Consider the following 12,154-nt stretch of genomic DNA (forward strand, 5'->3'; position numbering starts at 1 on the left):
TAGAATTTTGCTGTAATGTGGCCCTTTTTGTTTTTTGCCTTAGGTTTCTCTGCCCTCCACTTTTACTATTCTCCTGTAAACAGCCAGTTTACATCATTTTTAATAGCGGTTCCTCTCATTTTATTTTTAACTATCTTTTAAAATTCCTGTTCTGTAACTCTATTTATTCCCTGACCATCAATGTCCTCCCTTACTTTATTCTTTCCTGTGCTCTCCTTTCCTGTTTTCTTTATATTTAGGATTGTTTGTGCCAGGGAAATCTTTAGCAGCAGATTGCAAAGAGCCTGTATGAGGGACATGAGTAGGTACAGATGAGGCTGTGCTACATACACATTACAATTCTGTGTTTACCATGCATAACATTAACTGTTTTATTTGTTTACTCTGATTCACCGTTTCGTTTATCTTTCACATGAGCCAGGTTAATTGCAGTTTGCACTGTTCTCTTTCTCCAGATATGTGTTTGCTGAATGATACAGTTTTTTAATAGTTCTCTCATTATTATGAGCATCTGACAGTTTGTATAATTAATGATTCTGTTTCCAGCAGAATAACACGGGAAATATCTCACTGTGTTATTAACAGCCATGGGCCAATAACTGATGCATTCATTTAGCTTAAGTAATACTGGGTGGAAAAAAATCAATAGTGCAAATTTAGTCACCCAGAATGCCATGGCAGAAATGCAGCCAAGTACACCAGAAAATAGATTTAATCTAGTTTTCCAGCGTAGATATAATTTGTACTGCAGTTACATAGGCAAATTCAACAGTTGCTTATACAAAATGTAAAAATATTTTTTTTAACTCTATTTAACTTAAATTATGTTTATTAGAGTTTGAATAGTTCAATAAAACCTACGTTAAATAGAATTAAGTTTCAATCAAACAACGTTAACAAGCACTCTTTTTAAAGGAAACATTTCCATTAGGTAATTAGATTTAATGCAACATCGGCATACCGATGGAATATGTAAAATGCAAAAATTAGTCAGTACTTACAACGCATCAATATCTACATGCAGTCCAATCAAAATAAGAAAATGCAATTTGTACAGGATATGTAACCTCGAGTGAAGTCTAGCATTGTTGTAGCTCAAATCAGTTAGTGCAAGGGTATGTCAGGTTAAGTCATTTGATTTTACATTGGGAGACCTTTGACCCTGCATGAAAACTAGATCGAGCAAAAAATAAAGCAAACCACCCCGACCTTTCCCAAAATAGAGAAATTCCCTTTGTGTTTCAAGAATTTGGGAATTCAGGTGACATTGATAAACCACCTGAGCATCACTCTCACAATTTGGCATGCTCTGAATTAATTTTGTCACCTTTGATATGTTACTGACTTGCAGCACACCATCACATGCAAGCCTAGTCTACATACTGTGCAGCAACATCATATTTCAGAGAAGACCTTTATATTATGAAATTATCTGAAGGGAAATAAAAACCTGACTTGTCTTATTTTTAAATGCAATATATATATATTCTTATTCTGAACAATTTGCATTATGTACAAAGAGGAAAGATATCGATATTGTTGCACCCACATTTTGGGCTTAAAATTGAAAATTACAGGGGATGAATTTCGTGTCCTGATCTCCCTCACCCGATCTCCCCTGGAAATGTGCCAGCTGCCATATTGGGCTGTGCTACCTGTAAGAAACCGGATCTCATTCAAATATTAAAATAAGGACCCTTTGCCTGTTGAAGGATAATTAAAGGGATCCCCGGCTGCACTCGGGTAAGTCTCTGATTAGTCTTTTTGAGCTTGTAGACTTCTTTTTGGCTACTATGGTTACCAAAGTTGTTTGAAGACAAAAAAACAATTGACTTTTAGGAGCTTCAGTACTATCTCTGTGCAGGAGCTTCAGCTCATTGTTGGTGTTGCTCTGGCTGCCATTGGGCCTGGAGAATGAGAAGGAGGAACAGCAGCAAGGTAGAGAGCAGCGACCCCCAGCTACTGGCTAAAGAGTGTGAAGGAGGGCGCAGGAGGACTTGCACCACGTGGGTCTTCAACAATAGCTTGTCCTACACAAGAACACTGTGTCTGACGGTTCCACTTCACCAGGAAGGCTGTTACAGACCTCTCTTACCTGTTGCAGCACCAACTGGAGCCCAGCATCGGGCCACGCACACTGCTGCCTGTAGCTGTAAATGGCTCTCGATTCCTATGCCGCTGGGGCATTCTAGGCTGCAATGGGTGACACAAGCAAAATCAGTCAATTTGCATCAAGCCAGTCACAGATGCCCTCTTAGAAAAGCACAACCAATTGATCACCTTTCCATTGGATGTAACTAAACCAGAGGAAAGACCTCTTGGAGTCCCAGCAGAATTTCATTGCACAGAGATTTCCCTTCACACTCTATATGAAGAACCCGAACTATACAGCAACAAGAAAAGCTTCCACTCCTTGAATGTGCAGCGAATGGATGTGTGACCACAGGTAATCGATCATGTAGGTCTATGCCTGGTTTCTTGGCAGAAGTTGTTATGCATTCGTTCCATGTCAGGTCATCATCCACCCTGTATTCCACCATCGAGTGTCAGGCTGGCTGTAAGGTGACAAGGGATATCCTGTCAGGAACCTGAGCACTGACACTGAGAAGCGCTATAATGAAAACCATATTCTTTTAGAACAAATAACTGGCCTTCTAAAACAGAGGTTCAGCTGTCTGGGTAAGTCTGATGGCATCCTTCACTAAAGAAAAAGTACTCGGTAAAATAATAGGACTAAAGGCAGACAAGTCCCGTGGACCTGACGGCTTGAATCTCAGGGTCTTAAAAGAAATGGCTGCAGAGATAGTGGATGCATTGGTTATAATTTACCAAAGTTCCCTGGATTCTGGAGAGGTCCCAGCAGATTGGAAAACTATAAATGTAACGCCCCTATTTAAAAAAGAAGGCAGACACAAAGCAGGAGCTATAGACCAGTTAGCCTAACATCTGTCGTTGGGAAAATGCTGGAATCTATTATTAAGGAAGCAGTAGCGGGACATTTGGAAAAGAATAATACAGTCAAGCAGAGTCAGCATGGTTTTATGAAAGAGAAATCATGTTTGACAAATTTGCTGGAGTTCTTTGAGGATGTAACGAGCAGGGTGGATAAGGGGAAACCAGTGGATATGGTGTATTTAAATTTCCAGAAGGCATTCGATAAGGTACCACATAAAAGCTTACTGCACAAGATAAAAGCTCATGAGGTTTGGGGTAATATATTAGCATGGATAGAGGATTGGCTAACTAACAGAAAACAGAGAATCGGGACAAACGGGTCATTTTCTGGTTGGCAAACGGTAGCTAGTGGGATGCCACAGGGATCGGTGCTGAAGCCTCAACTATTTACAATCTGTATTAATGACTTGGATGAAGGACCAAGTGTAATGTAGCCAAGTTTGCTGATGATACAAAGATGGGAAAGCAAGTTGCGAGGAGGACACAAAGGATCTGCAAAGGGATATGAGACTAAGTGGGTGGGCAAACATTTGGCAGATGGAGTATAATGTTGGAAAGTGTGAGGTTATCCACTTTGGCAGTAAAAATAAAAAAGCAAATTATTATTTAAATGGAGAGAGATTACAAAATGCTGCAGTACAGAGGGACCGGGGGGTCCTTGTGCATGAAACACAAAGTTAGTACAGCAAGTAATCAGGAAGGCAAATGGAATGTTGTCCTTTATTGCAAGGGGGATGGAGTATAAAAGCAGTGAAGTCCTGTTACAACTGTATAGGGTATTGGTGAGACCACACCAGAGCACTGCGTACAGTTTTGGTCTCCTTATTTGAGGAGGGATATACTTGCATTGGAGGCAGTTCAGAGAGGGTTCACTAGGTTGATTCCTGAGATGAGGGGGTTGACGTATGAAGATAGGTTGAGTAGGTTGGGCCTATACTCATTGGAGTTTAGAAGAATGAGAGAGGATCTTATTGAATCATATAAGATACAGAGAGGATGTTTCCACGTGGGGAATCTAGAACTAGGGGGCATAGTTTAAGAATAAGGGATCGCCCATTTAGAACAGATGAGGAGGAATTTCTTCTCTCAGCGGGTCATAAATCTGTGGAATTCTCTGCCCCAGAGAGCTGTGAAGGCTGGGCCGTTGAATATATTTAAGATAGAGATAGATTTTTGAGTGATAAGGGAGTGAAGGATTATTGGGAGTGGGCGGGGAAGTGGAGCTGAGCCCAAGATCAGATCAGCCATGATCTTATTAAATGGTGAAGCAAGCTCGCGGGGCCAAATGGCCTACTCCTGCTCCTATTTCCTATGTTCCTAGCCCTGAGAGAGTCTTCAGATACATCATGGTATGCTACATTTTCACAACTGTGCCTTGCAAAGGGAGCCACTTTGAGAGAAAGACAAAATGGATGACCAGGAAGCTGAGGACGAACAGAAAGAGCAAGGACAGAAATGCTACCGGCTGCCAGTGCTCTAGGACAGGAAAAGAAACAATTTTTATTTTTTTAAAGGGGATCTGGATCATCGTTGGGCACTACTATGGAAGTAGTATGTAAATGAGCCTGCCATACAGCTTTTGCATTGGATAGGAATTACTAACACGAGCACAATGTACACCTTGGAAGCTTTTGTAAGACAAAGCTTTTTTTTAAATGAGCTAGCCATTAAAGGTGATGACCACGTTTGTGAGTTTGCTTTCTTTGACACCTGTCTAATAAGAATTCACCACCGTTAACCCATTGCTCTTCGAAGAATTCATAATTTGGTCAGATGTAGTTCAAAAGCTGCTGGAGTATACAAAGTTTTACAGCCAGAATATAATTTCTGTTGCTGTTTAACAGTGATGTATATTTGCACTAACAGAATTATATTACGATGCAGCATGGAGCTCACGTCTTCACATATTGAGAGAGATCTCTACTCTCCTCCATATAGTGGATCCACCAGAACAATTTCAATCATACCTGACACCTCTAATAATGCAGCACTCCCTATGTATTGGAGTATTAAACTAGATTATGAGCTCAAACCATGTATAGGACTCAAACCTACAATGTTCTGACCCAGAAACAATATTGCTATCAGCTGAACCAAACACCCGGTGCTTCAAGGAATCATCAAATGCTCGTAGCTGTTCAACATATGTGCATGAAATTAGTCATTGGCCTGCAAAAGATGTTGCATGATTCATAAATGAAATTCAACTTACGACACACCTTGTGAAATAGATCATTACGTCCATTTGCCTGAGCCTTCTTCCTGTCAAAAACAGTTAACAAGATGGCTTGGTGCCAGTCTTTAATGAAGCCCTTGGCTAAATTGATGATGCCATAAAAATGATTTCCTCTTGTAAATTATGTCACACAATGTTTTACTCCATTTGCTTGACCCTAACGTTTGGAACCATTGTAAATCAGTGATAATGTCTTTAATGTTATCTTGATAGCTGGAGCAGCCAGAATTACCTGAAATTCTAATATGACTCACGCTTTACCAAATTTAATCTGTGATGATGAAATATCACAGCTGTTATCAGTCTTATTTGCAAACATATCAACCCACAGGGACACTGTGTATCAAACCTGTCAGGCCACATTAACAATTACACTCGAGTAGTTTTTTAAGTTTACAACTTGAGGGCAGTGGAATTCCAAAATGTGTGTTATTTTTAAACTTATTCTTGCTACATTCTAGTCACATGTTTGAGTAGAAGTTGTTAAAATGTCACATTTTTCTTCTTACTGTTCTTCCAGCTTCTACAGCTGACAGCACTGCAGAGAAGAAAGGTGACTCAGTCCACACTGGCTTGATTGTGGGGATCCTCCTGGTTGTCATCATTGTTGTAGCAGCAGTCCTTGTGACATTTTATATGTACCACCATCCAACATCAGCAGCAAGTCTCTTCTTCATTGAGGTATGACCTGGTGATACAAGTACAACATCCGAAATCCGCAATCCTTGGGACCGAGTCCGTGCCAGTTTTTGGGTTTTTCCGGATTTCAGTCAAGAAAATCAATAGTCTGAAATCCGGAATACTCAACTGATCCGTGACGGGATTTGAGCAGCGAGGTCCGAAATACAGCCCGGGTTAGGTCGAGGATTCCGGATTTCAGACCTGAATTTCTTGTCTGAAATCCGAAATCCTTCACCGAATCCGTGCTGGATTTTAGGTTTTGCCAGATTTCGGACCTCGCCACTCGCTGATTCACGCCACTCCTCCGCTCTTCGCCACCCGCCAATTCCCGCCGCCCGTAGCCCTCCCAGCGCTGCGTTTTTTTCCAGATTCGTCATCCCTCGCTGCCCGATATTGCCATCTTGGCCGCCTCAAAAATGTCCGGTTTTCGGACAATAATTCCGGATTCCGGACGACTCCATCAGTTAGGTGCAAAATAGTTGGTTTTCGGACAATTACGGTGTTCGGAGTTCTGGATCTGGGATGTTGCAACATTAGGGAACCAAAATTCGTAAGTTTAAGAAATTTGTATCAAACCACTTTTTACTCGGGGCCAAAATTGGCTCTTTCTATAAGGCCTCTGGCCGCCTGAATTGGGCGGCCATGGGTCGGTGCAGAATGGCCGCCGAGTCTCCTCGGAGGGGCCACCATTTTAAAAATTACCCTTCCTCAGGTTTGGAGCAGTGTATGGGACCGCTCCGCCCGTTTTCCCGCCACAGCATGCACGCGCCGACCCCTTACCGACTAGCAGCAACCTCTTCCTGAAATTGCCCCTTTCCCGGAATTGCCCCACAGGAGCAGCGCCGCCAACAGCTTTTGCTGTCAGTACATTCTCAGTGGCTTGGCCGCGTGGCCACCCTTAAAGGGGAGCTGTTGCTGCCGGCGATGCCATGTTATTTTTTTTTTCTCGGCCGACTGCCAGGTTGGGCTGACAATTATGCAGTGGGTTCAACCGGGCAGCCTGGCACCCTCCCTGGTGGCCCAGTGTTTGCCACTAAAGTGGCTGCAGAGTTTGCAGCAGTCCTCCCCTTTAATTGATGGGGAGGGACCTTGTGGCGCACCAGCGCGATGACATCATCACTGCGGCGCTGATGCTTTGTAGCATTGGTCACTCCGGCCCGCCCCCACTTCCGCCCCACTAGTAATGGCCACTCCGCTCCGTCCTCACTTCCGCCCCCAGGATGAGGCCACTTCCGCCCCGCTCCAAAACAAAAAGCACAACATGCTGAATTTTTCTGGTTTGACTGCCCCATACATTGGGGCGGCCAGAACACATTGAAATCGGTAAATGAGATCCTGGGTGAGAAGATTTACCTCAGGATGAATATATAAACCAGATTGTCATTACCCGCAACCTTCTTCTGCTGACATTGGGGCTAACAAAGGTAGTAGACACCTATAGACTGTAGTCTATCTCGTCCTCCTCTGTTTCTAATAAGTTCTTTGTTATTTATGCTGTAACTTTACTGCAAAGACCATCTGAGAGTGATGTGAACTGCAGCAGTGATTTATATGACCAGCTCTATACCACTCCTGAAGTGGGGAAAAAAGCACAGCTTTGCATGTGCATCTTTAAATACATAGTATTCCGTTTACTAGATAATCGAGAATAGCACATTATCATGCTATCTTTTTCCTGACAATAATATACTGTAAGTGTTACGTTCATAATAAAGCGATGTAACTGAGTACTGTAGACATGAGTAAGTGTGACCTTAGCTCCTTTATTCAAACTCCAGAGTGTTGGTACAGCATGGGAAGCCTGCTTATATACAGTGCTCCCAAGGGATGCTGGGATCCCTTGGGACTCCAACAGATATGCTCTCTGGTGGCGGTATGATACAGGTTACATAAGGTTGCATAGATAACATCATTCCCTCCCAAAGCCAATAGTACACTTATTTACAGGGTGAGGCTTTTTGTTCCCTTGTCGATCGTCTCGGTACAAATGCAGGTGTGGGTGAGTTGGTTGGTTCTTTGCTGGGCAGCTGGCCTTGCTGGGCTGCTGGGGATGATGAGTTCAGCTTCGTGGTCAACCATGATGTCGGTTGCCACTTGTGTATGTGTGTTGGAGGGTCGAAGTTGGTGGTGTCCTCTTCGGGTTGTTCGTGGCTGTCTGTGAATCGCAGTTCGGTTTGGTCCAAATGCTTTCTGTAAGTAAGTCCATTAGCAAGTTTGACCTGAAACACCCTACTCCCTTCTTTGGCTATGACAGTGCCAGCAAGCCATTTGGGACCATGTCCATAGTTGAGTACAAATACAGGGTCGTTGACTTCAATATTGCTTGACAAGTTTGCGCGATCATGGTACATGCTTTGTTGATGCCGCCTGTCCTCGATGTGATCATGGAGATCAGGGTGGACGAGAGAGAGCCTTGTTTTGAGCACCCTATTCATGAGCAGCTCGGCTGGGGGATCTCTGGTGAGCGAGTGGGGTCTGGTGCGGTAGCTGAGCAGGACTCGGGACAGATGGGTCTGCAGGGAGCCTTCCAACACACGTTTCAACTTTTGCTTGATGATTTGGACTGCCCATTCTGCCTGGCCGTTTGGATGCAGGCTTGAACGGGGCAGATGTGATGTGCTTGATCCCATTGCAGATCATGAATTCCTTGAATTCAGCACTGGTGAAGCACGGCCCATTGTCGCTGACAAGGACATCAGGCAGGCTGTGCATGATGAACATGGCTCATAGGCTTTCAGTGGTGGCAGTGGACATGCTGACAGACATTATTACACACTCGATCCATTTTGAATAAGCATCCACAACAAGCAAAAACATTTTGCCTAGAAACAGGCCTGCAAAGTCAACGTGGATCCTAGACCACGGTTTGGAGGGCCATGACCACAAACATAGCGGTGCTTCCCTGGGGCATTGCTCAGTTGAGAGCAAGTGTTGCATTGGCGCACGCATGACTCCAAATCTGAGTCGATGCCAGGCCACCACACATGGGATCTGGCTATAGCTTTCATCATTACGATGCCTGGGTGGGTACTGTGTAGATCGCGCATGAACGTTTCCCTGCCTTTCTTAGGCAAAACCACGCGATTGCCCCACAAAAGACAGTCCGCCTGTATGGACATTTCGTCTTTGCGCCGCTGGAACGGCTTGATCTCTTCATGCATCTCCGCTGGGACGCTGGACCAGCTCCCATGGAGGACACAGTTTTTTACAAGTGACAGTAAAGGATCCTGACTGGTCCAGGTCCTGATCTGGCAGGTCGTAACGGGTGACTTTTCGTTTTCGAATACATCCATCACCAAGAGCAAGTCTGCAGGCTGTGCCATTTCCACCCCGGTGGTGGGCAATGGTAGCCGACTGAGACCATCAGTGCAGTTCTCTGTGCTTGGTATGTGGCGGATTATATAGTTATATGCAGATAGCGTAAGCGCCCATCTTTGGATGCGGGCAGAAGCATTGGTATTAATCCCTTTGCTCTCTGAGAATAGCGATATGAGCGGCTTATGGTCGGTTTCTAACTCACTTGAGACCAAACATATACTGGTGCATTTTTTTCACCCCGTAAATGCATGCCAGAGCTTCTTTTTCAATCATGCTATAGGCCTTTTCGGCCTTGGACAAACTCCTAGGCGCATGGGCAACCAGTTGCAATGTTCCCGCTTCGTTTGCTTGTTGCAACACACACCCGACCCTGAAAAAGACGCATCGCAAGCTAGCACTAAACGTTTACATGGGTTATACTGGACAAGCAGTTTGTTGGAACATAATGATTTCAGGCTTTCTCAAAAGCAGCCTCTTGTGATTTCCCACATACCCAATCATCTCCCTTGCGTAGCAGTACATGTAGGGGTTCTAACAAGGTGCTTAACCCGGGTAGGAAATTACTGAAATAATTGAGGAGTCCCAGGAACAACCGCAGCTCCGTCACGTTCTGTGGTCTCGGTGCGTTCTTGATGGCCTCTGTCTTGGCGTCGGTGGGTCTGATGCCGTCTGTCGCGATTCTTCTCCCTAAGAGCTCGACCTCTGTCACCAGGAAAACACACTTCGAGCATTTTAACCTGCGTCCCACGCGATCTAGCCGATTTAGAACCTCTTCCAGGTTCTTCAAGTGTTCGACGGTGTCCCAACCAGTGACCCGTATGTCATCCTGGAAAACCACGGTGCGTGGAACCGACTTCAGCAGGATCTCCATGTTCCTTTGAAAAATTGCCGCGGCCGATCGAATCCCAAACAGGCACCTATTGTAGATGAACAGACCTTTGTGCATGTTGCTGCAGGTGAGGCCTTTCAAAGATTTCGCCAGCTCCTGCGTCATGTAGGCCGAAGTCAGGTCCAACTTGGTGAATGTCTTTCCTCCAGTCAGGGTCGCAAATAGGTCGTCTGCCTTGAGTAGCGGGTACTGATCCTGTAGCGAAAAACGGTTATTCGTTACTTTATGGTCCCCACAAATTCTGACCGTGCCATTGCCCTTGAGAACCGGAACAATCGGACTGGCCCACTCATTGAACTCAACTGGCGCAATGATGCCTTCTCGCTGCAGCCTGTCCAGCTCAATTTCCCACTTTCTCTCACATCATGTATGGCACCGCACGTGCCTTGTGGTGGATGGGTCATGTACCAGGAACCAAGTGGATCTGCACCTTCGCCCCCGAGAAACTTCCGATGCCTGGCTCAAACAATGACAAGAACTTGCTCAGAACCTGGGCACATGAGGCATCATCGACGGACGAAAGTGCTCAGATGTCATCCCAGTTTCAGCGGATTTTTCCCAGCCAGCTTCTGCCGAACAGTGTGGGGCCATCCCCTGGTATAATCCATAGAGGGGGTTCATGCACTGCTCCCTCATAGAAGACTTTTACTGCTGTGCTGCCAATTACAGGGATCAGCTCTTTAGTATAAGTTCTTAGCTTGGTATGAATGGGGCTAAGCTTGGGCCTGTGTTCCTTGTTGCACCACAGCCTGTCAAAGGCCTTTTTGCTCATGATAGACTGACTCGCACCCGTGTCCAATTCCATGGATACTGGAATTCCGTCCAGTTTGACTTTTAGCATGATCGATGGACATTTTGTGGTGTATGTGTGTACCCCGTACACTTCTGCCTCCTCGGTTCGAGTATCTAGTTCAGCACAATCCGCCATGGATCGATCCTCTTCTGCAACGTGGTGGTTTGCAGGGTTTGCAGCTCGTCTGCACATTTGCTGGAGTTGTCTCATTGTTCCACAACCTTTGCACACATAGTGTTTGAAGCGGCATTAATGGGCTCGATGATCACCTCCGCAACGCCAACAAGGTGTTAACTGCCTCGCATTAACGTTTGATGGTGGACTCTGGGTCATCTGAGGTCATGCAGCTGCAGGCGTGTACGTTCTGCCATATGCATTCCTGCCTGAAAACGATGTCACTTTGTGTACAGCACTTGCCGAAACCTCTTTATGCTGCAAAATTTGTTTGGTGTTATCGCTGATGGACATAAATGCCTGGGCTATCGTTATGGCTTTGCTCAGGTTCGGTGTTTTAACAGCCAATAGTTTGCAAAGGATAACCTCATGGCCAATGCCAAGTACAAAGAAGTCTCTTAACATTTGCTCAAGGAATCCATCGAATTCGTAATGTCCTGCAAGGCGCCTTAGTTCGGCAACATAGCTTGCCACTTCTTGGCCTTCAGACCGTTGACATGTGTAAAATCGATACCTTGCCATCAGAACGCTTTCCTTCGGATTTAGGTGCTCCCGAACCAGTGTACACAGTTCTTCGTATGATTTGGTTGTTGGTTTCACTGGAGCTAGAAGATTCTTCATGAGACCATAGGTTGTTGCCCCACAGACAGTGAAGAGGATCCCCTTCCAGCCCATTGGCCACGAAGTATTGGTCGAGTCACTCCACGAAGGCCTCCCAATCATCCCCTTCTGAAAATTTCTCCAGGATACCAACAGTTCTCTGCATTCTCGCGTGATTGTTCGTTATCTCGTCGCCAGTTGTTACGTTCATAATAAAGCAATGTAACTGAGTACTGTAGACATGAGTAAGTGTGACCTTAGCTCATTTATTCAAACTCCAGAGTGTTGGTACAGCATGGGAGGCCTGCTTATATACAGTGCTCCCAAGGGATGCTGGGATCCCTTGGGACTCCAACAGGTATGTCCTCTGGTGGCGGTATGATACAGGTTGCATAGGGTTGCATACATAACAGCCAGCAATACCTTTAAACCTTAATTTTAGAGTTTATACAGCAGCTTTACCTCTACCCCCAGCCCCTCTCCACCCAACACGAGGTGCATTGCTCCA

At 45.1% G+C, this 12,154-nt stretch overlaps 1 protein-coding gene across 2 annotated transcripts in view; it reads left to right on the forward strand.

Annotated features, from left to right (window-relative positions):
- Nucleotides 1–12,154, forward strand: part of LOC139264628 (plexin domain-containing protein 2-like) — a 559,026-nt gene that overhangs the window by 531,778 nt on the left and 15,094 nt on the right. The window contains exon 13 of one of the 2 annotated variants that reach the window (XM_070881383.1): nucleotides 5,712–5,872. The exons of the other annotated variant lie outside the window; for it this stretch is intronic. Within the exon in view, the coding sequence (XP_070737484.1) occupies nucleotides 5,712–5,872 (161 nt within the window). The remainder of the gene's footprint in view (nucleotides 1–5,711; nucleotides 5,873–12,154) is intronic. 2 annotated transcript variants of the gene reach the window in all.

The sequence above is a fragment of the Pristiophorus japonicus genome, chromosome 5 (assembly GCF_044704955.1).
Source record: "Pristiophorus japonicus isolate sPriJap1 chromosome 5, sPriJap1.hap1, whole genome shotgun sequence".
Classification (NCBI taxonomy): domain Eukaryota; kingdom Metazoa; phylum Chordata; class Chondrichthyes; family Pristiophoridae; genus Pristiophorus; species Pristiophorus japonicus.